General features: G+C 44.4%; 1 protein-coding gene across 4 annotated transcripts in view; it reads left to right on the top strand.

Moving 5' to 3' along the window:
- Window positions 1-18,097, top strand: part of LOC126213333 (poly [ADP-ribose] polymerase tankyrase-1-like) — a 161,625-nt gene that overhangs the window by 110,399 nt on the left and 33,129 nt on the right. For 3 of the 4 annotated variants that reach the window (XM_049941025.1, XM_049941024.1, XM_049941027.1), the window contains exon 5: window positions 11,911-12,060. The exons of the other annotated variant lie outside the window; for it this stretch is intronic. In XM_049941025.1, coding sequence (XP_049796982.1) covers window positions 11,911-12,060 — 150 coding nt within the window. The remainder of the gene's footprint in view (window positions 1-11,910; window positions 12,061-18,097) is intronic. 4 annotated transcript variants of the gene reach the window in all.

Below are 18,097 nucleotides of genomic sequence, written 5' to 3' on the forward strand. Positions count from 1 at the left end.
CCATATAATCACTACATTCAATATATCCAGCCTTTCTTTTAGTATTTTTACATTTCAATGAATCAGCTCTTTCTGTGTACAATACATACAGTTCTTTCGATATATTTGGTATTTCGTTAATGGTTTCTGTTCTGTTTACGCTGTATACAGGGGAAACATGGACAAGCACCAGCTGGTGAAGAAACATCGAAAAAAGACATTGTGCTCTTCATGAATATTGGTGGGATATTCCAGCTCTACCCTTAGACCATACCTCTCACCACAATCCTCAGCTTCATGGATCTCGTTCTTCAAACTGTCGATTTTCTTCTTGGACAGCCACTAGAAACCTTCAGAAGGTATACTTCATTACATGGACTGTTCATATGGATGCTTGACAACCAGGTAAAGGTTGTAATTTAAATTGCCAGATGGCCTGCACTCCTCCTCACTTATTTATGGGTTATTCACCCTGGCGTATCTTGCCATGCACTGGCAAATCCCCAGTGAATCCCACATTTTAAGAAGAGCAACATGTCAGTATTGGTCAGCAGAAAAATGTTGACAAAGATCTTCCTTAACATTGCATCCCACGAAAGCCCATGCCATCAAGAGGAAGGCAGTATCCAAAAAGCATATGCTCATGTGTACATTCCAGAACTTCTTGAATATTTCCGTGAGCATGTGTATGTCAAGCGTTCCACATCATCTGGCATATTCGTTTAAATCAGTGATGCCAAACTCCAGTCAAATACAAACTGTATACTCATACTCCACATCCGTTATGATAATGTTTATTATTTCACTGGAGAATGCGGCTGAGTTGGCAATGTAGTTTCATTGATTCTCTCCATTGGTGATATCATGTATCGGTGCTACATCATGGGCATCATACCAATTGAATTGAATGTTTCTGATTCCGATAGTGATCCCATGGAATCTGGTGGACCCAACCACCACGGCCACTGAGCTATGTGTTCAGCAGGTGTACTTTGAGCGCTCTTTGCTGCTGCAATACGGGATGGCTAGTGACAGTGGCTGAGCCCGCTCGCACTTGGAGCCTCTTCATTCGGATGCCACTCCAATTCCGCCAAGTCACAGCTCCCACGTCATAGTTGTTGCTATTGTATGAGCTGAACTCTATATCTTATTACATCATTTGTAATAAGTCTTTGCATATTTGGTGAAATACAAGTGAAGTAAATCTTCTTTTTGTTGTGTTACTTGTTCACTTATCACTTCTGCCCCCGTCCAGCTTTCTTATGACAATGGCTGCCGCCTGCCTCTGTTTCCCACCTTTCCTTACCACTGTGTATGAAGGCATACCGAACACCATCGAATCCAAGTACTTATAAGGAAACCCACTCTTCTTCGTTACAAGGTGAAACTTTGCTCATCTGGATCTGTGGTACTGGTGATTTGCATATCCTCAAAATACACTCCTGGAAATTGAAATAAGAACACCGTGAATTCATTGTCCCAGGAAGGGGAAACTTTATAGACACATTCCTGGGGTCAGATACATCACATGATCACACTGACAGAACCACAGGCACATAGACACAGGCAACAGAGCATGCACAATGTCGGCACTAGTACAGTGTATATCCACCGTTCGCAGCAATGCAGGCTGCTATTCTCCCATGGAGACGATCGTAGAGATGCTGGATGTAGTCCTGTGGAACGGCTTGCCATGCCATTTCCACCTGGCGCCTCAGTTGGACCAGCGTTCGTGCTGGACGTGCAGACCGCGTGAGACGACGCTTCATCCAGTCCCAAACATGCTCAATGGGGGACAGATCCGGAGATCTTGCTGGCCAGGGTAGTTGACTTACACCTTGTAGAGCACGTTGGGTGGCACGGGATACATGCGGACGTGCATTGTCCTGTTGGAACAGCAAGTTCCCTTGCCGGTCTAGGAATGGTAGAACGATGGGTTTGATGACGGTTTGGATGTACCGTGCACTATTCAGTGTCCCCTCGACGATCACCAGTGGTGTACGGCCAGTGTAGGAGATCGCTCCCCACACCATGATGCCGGGTGTTGGCCCTGTGTGCCTCGGTCGTATGCAGTCCTGATTGTGGCGCTCACCTGCATGGCGCCAAACACGCATACCACCATCATTGGCACCAAGGCAGAAGCGACTCTCATCGCTGAAGACGACACGTCTCCATTCGTCCCTCCATTCACGCCTGTCGCGACACCACTGGAGGCGGGCTGCACGATGTTGGGGCGTGAGCGGAAGACGGCCTAACGGTGTGCGGGACCGTAGCCCAGCTTCATGGAGACGGTTGCGAATGGTCCTCGCCGATACGCCAGGAGCAACAGTGTCCCTAATTTGCTGGGAAGTGGCGGTGCGGTCCCCTACGGCACTGCGTAGGATCCTACGGTCTTGGCGTGCATCCGTGCGTTGCTGCAGTCCGGTCCCAGGTCGACGGGCATGTGCACTTTCCGCCGACCACTGGCGACAACATCGATGTACTGTAGAGACCTCACGCCCCACGTGTTGAGCAATTCGGCGGTACGTCCACCCGGCCTCCCGCATGCCCACTATACGCCCTTGCTCAAAGTCCGTCAACTGCACATACGGTTCACGTCCACGCTGTCGCGGCATGCTACCAGTGTTAAAGACTGCGATGGAGCTCCATATGCCACGGCAAACTGGCTGACACTGACGGCGGCGGTGCACAAATGCTGCGCAGCTAGCGCCATTCGACGGCCAACACCGCGGTTCCTGGTGTGTCCGCTGTGCCGTGCGTGTGATCATTGCTTGTACAGCCCTCTTGCAGTGTCCGGAGCAAGTATGGTGGGTCTGACACACCGGTGTCAATGTGTTCTTTTTTCCATTTCCCGGAGTGTACATTGGCTCAGTATGTATATAAAGAGACACATGCATTAAGTGAAGCGAATCCAGGAAGCAAAGCATTATTCTTGGCATGATTCTCTTTGAAAATGAGATGTACTTTTCAACAGTGTTAGGAATGACATAGACCTTATCAGTTTTCAACGAGAAATCACCCATGAACTGAACCAGAAAGTGGTTATAATACCAAATGAAATGATATAAAAAGATGGGTATTTGCCATGGCAGCTGGTACTTCCAAATGCATGTGTTGTGAGGTGCTCCAATGAATTTCCCTGTTAGGTGACAATGGCCACGATGAGGAGATTTCTCATCTCTATCAAACAGCACCCCACAAATACAGCAATCAAATGCATTATCAAACAATGGATTATTCTGCTCTGAGTTGGTCATGGGGACATTGTCACTATGAGCATAATTAGCTTCCCACACAAGTTCTTAGAAGTCAGTGAGCATCCATCTCTCGCAGGATTTTCCCCAACATAAATTTGAATTTGTTGGGACTAGAGTCATACATGCATGCAATGTATGCTGCATATGGTACAAGCCATTTTATGTAGATGATTCGGAAGGCAGGGGGATCGCCTTCAGAATGTGTCACAGGAACTATGAGGCACTCGAGAACGGTGTACATAACTAAGGAACATCGCTTCTGGTGGTGGTCGTTCTTACATTTTAAGAACTTTTTCTCTTCGGTAACTTTTTCCACATGTACCAGTTCATGGATTGGGCAGTCAATGAAGTGTGTTTCAAGATAGTCACCCTTGCTGAATGACTTGAGACATCTATTTCAGAAATGTCGTGTACCACAGTGTTTGGACATGTGGGCAGAAACAAGCATGGCATGTGTTTTATTCAAAATGCACTCAGGTATTAGAGACAGGTCTCTGAATCTGGAACACTTACTGGCTAACTTGAAGAAGTAGTGCAGTCCCCTTGCTTTATGCTTCACTTAATTGTTGTTCAGTCTGCTCATGGTCGTGTTCATTGGCTGGGTCATTATCTCCGAGGGTGCACACATGAATCGTATAATAGTTCTGCATCTCAAATTTTGAATGTCCTACAGATTTACAGAAAATGCCGTGGACACTACGACAACAGGGGACACTGGATGTTTTGTATGTATTCGAAGGACATAGGGTAATTTCTATTGCTGGCCATAAACGCCAATGTTATGCAATATACATTCCCTTTGGCAGTATTCCAGACATAAAAGCACGCATGTTTTACAGCGACATCTTTTGGAAGAGAGATGTAACTGGACCTCCAATACCTGGATCAAAAGCATGTGAGTAAAAATTAAGGTGGAGTACATGGCTATGTGCCTCACCAGACTCTCTTCCCTGCATCTCAGGAAAAAGACCGAACATAAAACTTTTAATAAAAGTTCTGAATTACTCTGCGATCAACTCACCCCATGATATCACAACAGTTCACCTCTCTTGCGAGATGGGCAAACAGGCCAGAACTGAACAGCAGTGCCACAGGCAGGTCTGGAACTTTGACAGCCATTGCTGTACCACAGATGACACTATGTCTGGAATACCTCTGCCTCGTGGTCAGCCATAAGTACATCACCACCATCATCAATGGGGCAGGCTGCTGCTGCAGTGACCAGCTGCTACTGATGCTGCTGCTCTTGCTGGTGCTGTGGGTACGTCATGGGCGGCTGTGGAGCATGCTGCATCATCATGGGTTGACCAGCTCCTGTTTGACGCACATGTCCACCACACTACCTCTCCCACATATCACATACAAAGACAGAAGGAGGAACCAATATTAATTATCATACATAATTTAAAAAAAACAGAGTATGTAGGGATCTATACTGTTTCCACGTACATTCAAAATCAGAAGTGTCTCTCAACCGGCCAGGCTGCATCATGGATGGCAGGAGAACTACTGGAACACATATGGTGGGCAGGGCTGCTGCACAGCCAGATGCAGCTGTACCATTGTCAGTGGGCCTGCTGCTGCTACATGTGCGAGTCTACCACCCATAATCTACTCCATATAATCTGCACAAAGAGGAGGAGGAAAAATATAAAGGATCATTCATACTTTTATAAAATGAAGATGTATGTGAATGTCTACAGTGTTTCTAATAACGTTCACTGCCTCTGAATGAGTCAAAGGGAATTTATTAGTCGCTACCTCCAACAAAAGTTGGTCAACCTGGACATGTGCATTGAGTGCACCAGCAAACAGTGAATAGAACACATAACATTAGTAATCAATGCATGCAGTTGTGTTTGTTGATAGAAGAAGAATGAGGACAACTATTTCATACATTCTCTATTTGATGGCCAACATCATGCTCCATGAACTAATGTTGAAGAAAAGGGTCAAGAAATTCACCTGGTACTCATTGTTGAGTGCACCTATAAGCAGACAAGAACACATACCATTAGCAGCGCTAGAATGCAATTTTGGTGTTGAGTGGTAGGAAAACTACTGCTCATGTCTGTGGTATTCGATGTTTGGTGTTATCTGCCATGGGGTGGGCTCAGAAGGTATCTCCTGCCTGTTGTTGTCATCAGTAATGAGGATGGTACTCTGAGTTGGAGTCAAGCCAGTTGTCACTGGACTCAGCTCTGGCAGTGGATCCATCCCCAATTCCTTGATCTGACTGAAGATTTCTGCAAAAGACACAAATAAAAAGCGTATTGTTAGACATCTATGCATATACTCATTTGAAGATGGAGAGAGGGGAGAGAAACTCGTAGTCACATTCACATGAATCAGAATTCAAACAGAAGCCTTCCTCAGGAGTGCAAGTCTGCCTAACCAGATCCTGAAATGCACAGGTGCTCAACATAGGCGACAGGATGCTCAGAACTACAATGGAGGGAGGAGAAGGAAACTTGCCATCTGATAGGAAGTTATAAAGGAAGGAAACACACACATACACAGAGAAGAGAGCTGAAATTACGTTTGTATACCTATGTTGAAACAGCAACATAGTGCTTCATAATGCTGAAAGGGTCTAGGTTTGAAGAAGAACGTTTGTAACAGCAGTGGGAAATAATGAAAGGACAGCAACTGTTGAGAAGCACTAACCAGTTTGCTCAATACATAAAGAGAGAGAGCAATGGCGGGATAGCGAGTTGAGAACCACCAATGAGTAGCTCTGTGCAGTCTAACACACTAGCTTGAGGAGATGACGCCTGTCAAATATATGAGCGCGACTCATTCCAGGAATACATCACTGCATGGTCAAATCGACTCCTGCATTCATAGGTGTGGGTAACTCAGAACTTGTCTGCAGTATCCCATGATCAAGATAATAGTTTATTTTCCCACCACACTGCCACATCACTATCACGCTTCTGTTACGGACGTAGCCTCCACACAGCACTGGTGGTGTTATGTTTCAGTGTGAGTGCACAGTGTATCGCATTATGTGTGCTACCGAACACCTGGTGGCGAATAAAATACTCCAGAGGTTGTAGAAGCAATGAGCAGTGGTCACAACTTGGCAACAGCATAGCGGCCACCACTACGTGGAGAGTCTTATGCATGCAAGCAGCTAACATAGGTTAGTACCGATCTGCTCTGGGCCCTGGCCAAGAGCTGGCTACTACCTGAAGAGTACTGCCCACACACTACCATGATACTGCTGGTGTCCACCGTGATCCTGGCAGCCAGTCGCATGATAGTGCCCTCACCCACCTGAGGCGCTGAATGATTACATACAACATAGCTATGCCTAGGAAGAACATACGTTTTCCAGAAGAGGTTCATTTATTAGATGATTGGCCACTTACCTTGTACAGAAAGGCTCATGTGGGTTCTTGGATGCAGGCAGCTGTCATTAATCGCTCGACTAGCAGTTTATCGAGAATGCCACCACCACCTCCACTGGTTACCTTACTAGCACCCATGGAAAGCTACTGCGTTATATGAGGTTTGCACACCCTATTGTACCGCAGTTTCGAGCATTCACACAGCTGATTAGTAATTATTAAAATCAAAGACATATCACTAACGCGCTGTTATCTCTATCCTTATGACTGATTCTACGAGAAACACATTTAACCCGGAACTTTTGTGCCATTTCTCTGTGTAAAAATTTCCTGCAATTTCTTCACCAGCGCTGTTCTTTAAAGTGTGTGTTCTCGCGTTTGTCCCCTGTGCTCTGGACACTGTAAAGGTCTCTGTTGAGCAGCTAGGAAAGTAAGACTTCTGAGACACAATTTTGGATTTTGAAATAAGCACTAAACCACATACTATGACTTTCTGACTGCGTGGATCCACCATCTTAATCCACTTGTACGCTGTATTCAGAAGTCATTGTCATGTCCATCGACAGCTGTCTTCAGTTCGATTATAGACTCCAATAATTTGTTGGAGAATGTCTCGACATGTGTGCAAGCCATCCACATATGGTTCTTAATGGTTAACTCCTCCCGAACGCCCAGAAAGGCCCAATGATACCGACTGGCCGCCGTTTCATCCTCAGCCAACAGGTGTCACTGGATGTGGATACAGAAGGGCATGTGGTCAGCACACCACTCTCCCAGCCATTATCAGGTAATGAGACCGGAGCAGCTACTTCTCTGTCAAGTAGCCCCTCAGTCAAATAGCTGCTTGGCAGACCGGATCGTCACCCATCGAAGAGATAGCCCAACCTGACAGCGCTTTACTTCGTTGATCTTGCGGGAACTGGGGTTGCCATTGAGGTAAGGCCGTTGGTTCTGCTCATACGCTCTGCAATACTCGCTTTCATGTGGGAGAATGTTGAATAGTGGTTTATCCCTTATCGCTCCATTACCAGCATGATGTCCTTACTGTAATATTCACCTGTGTGATCATTCTGCAGTTTGTCTGGACACCAATTCCTACCGTTCTGAAGCAATTGTTCAAACGGCTGCACCACGTTACTCCCTGTCTTTGCCTTCAGAGGAGCTGCCCAGGAAAATCTGGAACACATACCTGTGATCATTAAGATATATTTCAACCTGCATTCAGTCATGAGTTTTCTGTTGCATCCACGAGATCGGCCTGATCATCCAAATTATGTACTATAGCTCTTCCGCCTTGGGAGATTCTGCGATCGCACTCATGAAGTTTATGAATCACCTTCTCCACTAATATTGTTCAACAATGCGACTTTCTCGTAGCTCTGAGATGATTGATATTCCATTCGTGTGCCCTGTATTCGCTGATGCTCATGCCGTCAGTAGTTGGAGCCGATACATGTTTTTGTTACGCGAAATTCGCCGCTTAACATTGGTCTAATAACGTTAATGTATGTATATCCTACTGATTTTTAATGGTCTTTTTGGAGTGTTCGCTTTTGTACGGCAGTCATACGTAAAATGTCAGCAATATTTTCCTTTCAGAAAATACTTTTAAAGGTTTGATTTTTTTAGTTCCACTAAACCAGATGTCCATTCAAACTCCCTCGACTTTAAGGTGTTCTTCGTTAAGCATATATGTAACTGTACCTAAATACAGGGCTGATTTCGACTGTCCACACCTTCTTCCTCTTCCTCTTCTTCTTCTTCTTCTACTTCTCTTTCTTCTTCTACTACTACCACTACCACCATTCGCCACCACCACCAAGAACTGTTAAATACTTCCGGTTACGGGTCTAAACGTTTCAGAGAGTCACTTTTCACTGTCCAGCTATCCCGAGAGACGCAATTTCTGACAAGTAGCTTTCAACACCTGTAGGGCCATGTGTTTTGTTGGTATCCTGCTGCCTACTGATCAAACTTCGAGACAGAATGCAACTTATTTACTGTGGGGTTCTACCATTGACCTCAACTGTTGTAGCTGCTGCCTTGATAATGCCCTCCAATACCGCTAACCTTTTGCTGAGTGTTTGCTCAATTGAGCGGAGTCTGTCATTCAGCTGGGGATCCCCTTTCAGAGTTGCTGCCTTGACGCAGTTATCCTAATCTAACATTGCAGGTCTCGATTTTTCTGTTGATGAGGCCACTGCAGCCATGCAAGCTTGAACATAGCCTACAGTATACCGACACGATCACAGTTCGGTACACTAGTTTTTATACAGAATCTCCTCGAGATGTGGTCTTTATCGCCACTCATTCAGTTTCTTCGTTTTATCAATAATCAGAAAATCATATTGCGATTTATCTCATCAATTCCAACATATGGTGCTGATTTCAGCAAATGACATGTCGGTTCCTTCATGAGTTTGGCAAACATACTTGAAATTCAGATTGTCCTGCCTGAAAGGTTTGCAGTATCCCGGATCAAATGTTTTTGGACCCTTGAGTATGTCTGGCTGAAATGCTGTACATCAACTACAATATATGAGGAAAGCATACATATTTTCTGATTTCTCACTGCAACATCGTCAAATTTGAACACACTATTTGACTTCACTTTTTCAGCAGGTGGACTATCGATTCTTTCGCTGAACGTTTGGTACATAGATTCCACCTTAAACGATTCAACAGGTCATAGGTCAGGCACACCAAACGTTTTCTGAAACATAACCAGAACCTTTCTGATGATCACAGCCACCAAGCATTTCCTGTGCATGCAAAGAGATAAACCAGGATTCACAACCCCGAACAGAAAAACTTAATGCACTGGATCACTCGATGGTACACGTTGCTATTGACGATGCAGAGCATGGAAAATCGTCAAGTCCAGGAATGGAAACAATGTAATCGGGCGGCGTAGACGCTGTCGATGGTAACTGCTGGTTGAAAGCTGATGGGGTGAGTACCTCCTGTGGTCACTCAACAGCAGGCAGCTTCGTTTCAGAGGCGCAGCAGTCGTAGTGGCCAAAGTGCCACCCAATGTGACATGCAGCAGATGTGTGTGTGAGTATTCAGAAACTTTTCAAAGGTGACGACTCTGAGTTGGTAGACAAACACATTATCTGTAGACGTTATTATACTTGCAGTATTCAGAAGTGTTGATCAGAGAAGCACTTAATAAATTAAATAGAATCTGTGTTGATATTCCTGACCATCAACTTCACCACAGCCTCAGGCTTCACACACTAATGCACGGTAGGTGTCCATCTGCTTATCATAAGATCAATGTCTCGTATAACGTCCGTTTATCATATCCTCCACTTCGTGTCAGTCGTAAATTCATAGCCCAATTATTCTACATTAAGTGTCCTCCTTAATAGCTGAGGAGTCAGCGCGTCAGAATGCCATGCTAAGGGGCCTGGGTTCGATTCCTGGCTTCGTCAGAGATTTCCTCCGCTCAAGGACTGGGTGTTGTGTTGTCTTTATCATCAATATCATCATCTGATCCCCATCGACGCTCAAGTGGCCGAATTGGCGTCAACTAAGAAGACTTACACCAGGCGACCGGTCCACCCAACGGGAGGCCCTAGCCACACAACATTTCACTACATTAAGTAATGGAAAAAAATCACACACACACATACACACTTTCTTCAGTGGTTATACTTCACATCCCAGACATTAGCGTCTATCTCCTCTTCACTGCCAAAATTCACAGATTACTTTAAGGATTTCTTATGTTCAATCGTTGTTTCATGTGTCCTTACTGAAATGTGCTTTGATAGTTGTATTGCGTAACCTCTTTCTCGTTAGTTTCTACCATATTGACTCCTTCCTTCTCCAGGAAATCCCTCAATCACAAGTCTCATAGTACGAGTACGCCGAATACAATAACGAAACAGAATTTTTAATTTCAGCAGAGTGACACCCTCTCGTCAGTTACCAGGCATACATTGTCTCAGCTTACCTTACTGAAGTTCCTCTAATACTCATTCGACTACAGTTATTTGATGCTCAATGTTCACATGCTTAGTGAGAGTTCTCATTGGGCAGCGTAAATCAATTCTGTTTCTTTCTTTTTCATAAGAATAGCTTCATACAAGAAGTTCTCCACCTTGTTTAACATCCGTGTCTCTAACAGCCAGGTGTCTAACAGAGAACCGACATAGACCATCTGATGATCACAATATCACATTAACAATATCATGAGAAGGGAAGTATCTACTCACCACATAACAACGATGCTGGGTCACAGATACGCACTACAAAAAGACTCTCAAAATGAAGGCTTTTGACCATTGGCTTTCGTCAACAATAGATACACATACGCATACACACATAGTCACGCAAACGCAACTCACAAACACGACCGCAGTCTCACGCATCTGAGGCCACACTGGGAGCAGCAGCACCAGTGCATGATGGGAGTGGCGACTGGGTGGGGGAAAGGAGGAGGCCATGGGCAGGGAGACTGCCTGAGGCTGCAGTCGTGTTTGTGAGTTGTGTTTGCATGATTGTGTGTGTATGCGTACGTGTGTCTATTGTTGACGAAAGGCAATGGCCGAAAGCTTTAATTGTGAGAGTCTTTTTGTAGTGCGTATCTGTGACTCAGCATCTCTGCTATATGGTGAGTAGCTACTTTGCTTCTCACGAAAGTGTTACATTCCATCCTAGATTTTCCATTGTTTGATAGTATCACATGAATGATATTTAAAGGCTACAGCCATTGTAATATTACTCATGTTGTAGATATGCATTCAAACTTTGCTGCCCAGTAGTTGCTATATCAATGCAGCATAAGTATAGGCCTTTGCGTATACCGTTTATCTGTGGTTTATTTCCTACATACTGTGGTCTGATACGCTAAGCTGGTGATATGGGAAATTCAGGAGGAAAAATGTGTGAATTGATTAGCTCAATGGTGTCCAACTGCTTAGCTCAGTGGTACCTTGCATGCCTACAATGCAGTGGGCCCAGGTTTAATTCCCGGCAAGGATGGACATTTTCCCCACTCGTGGATTGGATGTTGTGTTGTCCTCGTAATCATCATCACCAGCACGCAAGTCACCCAATGTGGCGTCGACTGAAATAAGACTTGCACTCAGTGGCTGAACTTCCCTAGATGGGGCCTCCCAGCCAACAATGCCATATGATCATTTTCTTGTACTTCAGTGGCAAGTCATTCATCTTAGTAGAGCGACTGCTGTCGTTGGCACCGTGTGTTGTATTATTTGTGTTAGGATAAGCCCTCAGCAGCACTGCTTATGGCCGGCTGCTACCTATCCTCCATGTCAAACCTCCTTCACACACTGCTTGTCTCTGTACAGTGTTCCAGGCACCCTAGAGAGCAGACTGGCAGCCAGCACTCGGCCGCACAGCGACCACGGCGACCACAGCAGGACTCCTGTCGCAACTGCGCCGACGACAACCGCCCGTACCACCCCTGCAGCTGGTGACTCCACCGTCTCTCGCCTGCAGTGAGTTCTGTCTCTATACATGCACGTTTTACACCTTCACAGTGGAACTTGTTCAGTTTCAAGTTTGAGTGTCATACCTTTGATTCTCCATTTTCTCTTGATTCAGCATATGGGTTATGACCAGTTATGAAAATCGATATTTCATTAGACTCAGTGAAATGTGGGTGTTTAAATTTCCTGGCAGATTAAAACTGTGTGCCAGGTCGAGGCTCGAACTCAGAAACTTTGTCTGCCGCGTGGGATTAGCCGTGCTGTCTAATGCGCTGCAGTCATGGACTGTGCAGCTGGTCCTGGCAGAGGTTTGAGTCCTCCCTCAGACACGGGTGTGTGTTTGTCCTTAGGATAATTTAGGTTAAGTAGTGTGTAAGCTTAGGGACTGTTGACCTTAGCAGTTAAGTCCCATAATATTTGACTCATTAAAAAAAAAAAAAAGGAAAAAAAAAGTTTGTCTTTTGCTGACAAGAGCTCTATGGTCTGAGCTACCTGAGCACGACTCACAACCCGTCTTCATAGCTTTACTTCCGCCAGTACCTCGTCTCCTGCCTTACAAACTTCACAGACGCTCTCCAGTATAACTTGCAAGACCAGCTAGCACTCCTGGAAGAAACGATATTGCAGAGACATGGCTTAGCTACAGCCTGAGTGATATCCCAGATACCGTAAGAAACAGATTGAACGTCCTTACGGCGGAACAGGCAACCGTAAAAATAGTTTTTCCGTCGGTCAACAGATGTCACAGGCGACACTACAATGCTATCTGACCTGTCCATGTCACGGATTTGGCAACGCTGTATCTTCGGTGACGTGAATGACGCTGATTTGCGTTCGGCTAGAGCGCTGTGCGCGAAATGCATTCGTCACACAGCTGACTGTAGACCATGATCGGCTGTGGTTTTTCCCGAGTTTTCAATCTAAGAATGTAGACTAGCTACTGTAATTCTACAAACCAAGTTTATTTCTCACAATCATATGCGAAATGAAATAAATGAAAAGTAACACACAAACGTTTCTCGCGAGTTATTGTTTAAATGCAGACTGTATTGCAGTCGCAAGGGTTTTACACTCGCCTTCCATGCCGTCTTTTCCTCTTTGCTATACAGCTCTTCTGACACGGATTATGGTGGTAAAAAAGATCTCCACGTGCAGGTTAACACTAGAAAGTTTTCAAAATCCACACTCGGTTATGATGCGAATTAAGGCTGGACATATTTCAGTGACAGTCATTTCAAATTTAAATTCTTTTACTTTGCATGTAACTTATCGTAAATGATATAAGAGTGGCACAAAACGATGAATTTTGGATTGTTGTTGAAAGGGGGCTGCAAACGCGGTAATATACAAGTGAAAGCGTGTTTTTCGAGCATATTTTGGCGGTGTCAACTTTGAAGAGCCACAGACGGCAAACCATAATTATGTTAAAAATTTACTTTGTACAGTTTAAAGATAACCCGCAAATATTCGCAACAGACGTACGCTTTTATCTGCAACACAGTTATTACTGGCGATATCCGCACTCGCGCAGACCTTTCACTATAAGTAGTGTTGTTTTCAAGTGACAGCTGTGTGAGGATTGTTAGCGCACAGATAAAAAAAAATGAAAATAGGCGGCGTCTATAGTTTGCATGTTATGCTCGTTCTCTTCGATTCTCCTCCCTTCATTCAAGTATAAACGCTTGTTCACAAGTATAAACGAATGGCAGGGAACATTAGCCGGCCGCTGGTGGCCGAGCGGTTCTAGGCGCTACAGTCTGGAACCACGCGACCGCTACTCGTTTGCAGAAGTGTAAACGAGGTTTTACACTCGTTCACTTCGTTCGCTCTAGTATATACCAGGATTTAGAGGGACCGATAACCTAGCAGTTAGATGACGGCTATTATTCATTTATTTCACTGTTGCGATTTCAGCTCTAGAGCCATTTTCAAGTACCAAGGGAAAGGTCTTGTAAGGTAATGCTTCTGAAATTGTTTACCAAATGTTACCACACTATGATTTACATTTTGTTATCCATATGTTATATTGGTTTCAGTTTTCACATTGCACACAAAAATGCCTCTGTACCCAAAATTACGATAGTGAAGTGAATAAACAGTTTTAAAAAGTCCAAATTGCAGCAAAAATTTCATTTAAAAATTATATGATATGATTCTTGTACAGGAAGGGCTGCCACGTTACATCGAATATAACATCGACAAAATTTAAAAAGGATCGAATGCTTATGGCTCTTTATTAATTCTTACTCGTAACTAATTTATTGATTTACCTGAATTTAAAATCCACTCGCGTAACCTTTCTTTACCTTTGACGGGAAATCTGAACGTTTTTAGTTCAGGATTTGTTCGTCTACTCCCTCCACAGTTGATATACTAGTAGGTCCTCGGTATGACGACTCGATCCACAACCACCAGTATGTCAGAAACAGCTGTACTTCACACACGCTAAATAGTGAAAAGCTGCACGTGTTCGGCCGACGTTGCCACATATTTCACAGAACAGAGTGCCATCTAGTGGTTGATTCCAGAAGTAAGGGTGTGACGCTGTTGCCGCCTGGTGGCCGTTCCCTGACAAGGGTTGCCTGCTAGACCAAGTGATCGGGCAATCTGTTTCTTATGTGATCTGGGGTGATATTAATAAAATTTTCACTCTGCGGTGGATTGCAGGCTGATATGAAACATCCAGGCAGATTAAAACTGTGTTCATTCAGCGATGCTACCTCCTTGTTGTCTGACATGGTCGAACTGATCCATGATGACGGCAATGCCTGCCCTGACGCCCCCATGCAGGTCAACATGGGGCCCCATCGCATTCTAATGGCCCAAAAGCTGGATATTGTAGGATTCGAGCAGTCAGACAAGTGAAGACTCGCAATAAAGCTTCTTTAAAACCCCTCAGTTGGCAATAATGCTGTTTCACGTGAATACTCGACATCACCATCTCATTCAGAGTCCGCTCAACAGAGGGCGCTGTTTATGCCACATTTCTACCTTACCAGGCCTGGAAACAATGCTAAAAATTGAACAACAGTACTACACACTCACAGCCATTCTGCCACTCACAGAGAACTGCACTTCCAACTAATTACATACCTGTTGATGGTGTGTATGTGTATGAAGTTATGTTGAAATCACACCAAGTCTTCTTGATGCATCACTTTCTCTTTTATTTTATTTGGGATTGTAATACCAGGCCTGGAAACAATGCTAAAAATTGGACAACAGTACTACACACTCACAGCCATTCTGCCACTCACAGAGAACTGCACTTCCAACTAATTACATACCTGTTGATGGTGTGTATGTGTATGAAGTTATATTGAAATCACACCAAGTCTTCTTGATGCATCACTTTCTCTTTTATTTTATTTGTGATTGTAATTTTCAGCAACTGTAGTATTATTTTTTCAGGATAAAATTCAGCCATCAGTTGCTAATAAGTTATTACGCTTTACCGGTTTCAAGAAATCAATTTGTCATCTTCAGAAGCCTACAAAATTAGTGATATTATAAATCGTTAGACCTTGACTCTACATTTATGTGAAGCATAAAAAGTATATTACAGAAAAATACCTCAAAGATTTTGTGACTACAGCTTTATCGCTTCATATTTAAAATGAAGATATATGTGGACGTCTACAGCGTTTCTAATAACGTTCAGAGTTAACTGACTCTGAATGAGTCAAACGGAATTTATTAGTCGCTACCTCCAACAAAAGTTGGTCAACCAGGACACGTGCATTGAGTGCACCAGCAAACAGAGAATAGAACACACAACATTATTAATCAATGCAGGCAGTTGTGTTTGTTGATAGAAGAAGAATGAGGACAACTACTTCATATATTCTCTATTTGATGGCCAACATCATGCTCCCTGAACTAATGTTGAAGAAAAGGGTCAAGAAATTCACCTGATACTCATTGTTGAGTACACCTACAAGCAGACAAGAACACATACCATTAGCAGTGCTAGAATGCAATTTTTTGTGCTGGGTGGTAGGAGAACTACTGCTCATATCTGAGGTATTCGACGTTTTGTGTTATCTGCCATGGGGTGGGCTCAGAAGGTATCTCCTGCCTGTTGTTGTCATCAGTAATGAGAATGCTGCACTAAGTTGAAGCCAGTAGTTACTGGACTCAGCTGTGGCACTGGACCCATCCCCAACTCCTTGATCTGACTGAAGATTTCTGCAAAAGACAGAAACAGAAAGGGGATGGTTAGACATCTGTGCACAGGCACATATGGAGAGGGAGAGAGGGGAGAGAAACTCGTAGTCACTTTCACATAAATCAGAATTTAAGCAGAAGCCTTCCTCAGGAGTGCAAAGCTGCCTAACCAGATCCTGAACTGCAATGGCGCTCAATATAGGCGACAGGATGCTCAGAACTGCAATGGGCGGAGGAGAAGGAAACTTGTCATCTGATAGGAAGTTATAAAAAACGGAAACACACACATACACAGAGAAGAGAGCTGAAATTACTTTTGTATACCTATGTTGAAAGCAGCGACGTAGCGCTTCATAATGCTGAAAGGGTCTAGGGTTGAAGAAGAACGGTTGAAACAGCAGTGGCAAAGATTGAAAGGACAGTAATTGTTGAGAAGCACTAACCAGTCGGCTCAATATATAATGAGAGAGAGGAATGGAGGGATAGCGAGTTGAGAACCACCAGTGAGGAACTCTGAGGAGATGACACCTTGCAAATAGGTGAGTGCCACCCATTCCAGGAACACATCACTGCCTTGTCGAATCGACTCCTGCATTCATAGGTATGGGTGTCTCAGAACTTGTCTGCAGTACCCCACCACATTGTGGCAGCACTATCATGGTTGTGTCATGGGCGTAGCCTCCACACAGCACTGGTGGTTGTATGTTTCACTGTCGGCGCACAGTATAACGCACTATGTGAGCTACCGAGCACCTGGTGGCGAACAAAATACTCCCGAGGTTGTAGAAGCTATGAACAGTAGTCACAACCTGGCAACAGCATAGCGGCCACCACTACGTGGAGAGTCTTATGCATGCAAGCAGCTAACATAAGTTAGTACCGACCTGCTCTGGGCCCTGTCCAAGAGCTGGCTACTACCTGAAGAGTACTGCCCACACACAACCATGATACTGCTGGTGGCCACTGTGATCCTGGCAGCCAGTCCTGTGACACTGCCCTCATACACCTGAGGTGCTGAATCCTTACATACAATATAGCTATGATGCCTAGGAAGAACATAAATTTTCCAGAAGAGGTGTATACCTCAGTTCATTTATTAGATGATTGGCCACTTATCTTGTAGAGAGAGGCTCATGTAGGTCCTTGGGTGCAGGCAGCTGTCATTAATCGCTTTTCCACCATCAGCCAGATGCTTTCTCGGTATCATTCCAGGTTCACTGAAATTGGTATCCAACAGGATGAAGCTCGACTGGTAGTTCATCGAGAATGCCACCACCACCTCCACTGATTACCTTACTAGCACTCATGGAATGCTACTGCGTTATCTGAGGTTTGCGCACCCTGTTGTACCGCAGTTTTGAGCATTCACCCAGCTGATTAGTAATTATTAACACCAAAGACATTTCACTAACACGCTGTTCCCTCTATCCTCAAGACAGATTCTACAAATTTAACTCTTGTGCCATTCCTCTGTGTAAAAACTTCCTGCAGTTTCTTCACCAGCGCTGTTCTTTAAGGTGTGTGTTCTCGCGTATTTTCCCTGTGCTCTGGACACTGTAAAGGTCTCCATTGAACAGCTAGGAAAGTGAGATTTCTGAGACACAATTTTTTATTTTGAAATAAGCACTAAATCACCTACTATGACTTTCTGACTGCGTGGATCTACCATATTAATCCGCTTGTATGCTGTATTCAGAAGTCCATTATCACGTGCATCGACAGTTGTCTTCAGTTGGATTATACACTCCGATAATTTGTTGGAGAATGTCTCGAAATGTGTGCAAGCCATTCATATATGGTTCTTAATGGTTAACTCCTCCCAAACAGCCCTTTAAGGTCCAATAATACCGACCGGCCACCGTGTCATCCTCAGACCACA

Source organism: Schistocerca nitens, chromosome 11, assembly GCF_023898315.1.
Source record: "Schistocerca nitens isolate TAMUIC-IGC-003100 chromosome 11, iqSchNite1.1, whole genome shotgun sequence".
Lineage (NCBI taxonomy): Eukaryota > Metazoa > Arthropoda > Insecta > Orthoptera > Acrididae > Schistocerca > Schistocerca nitens.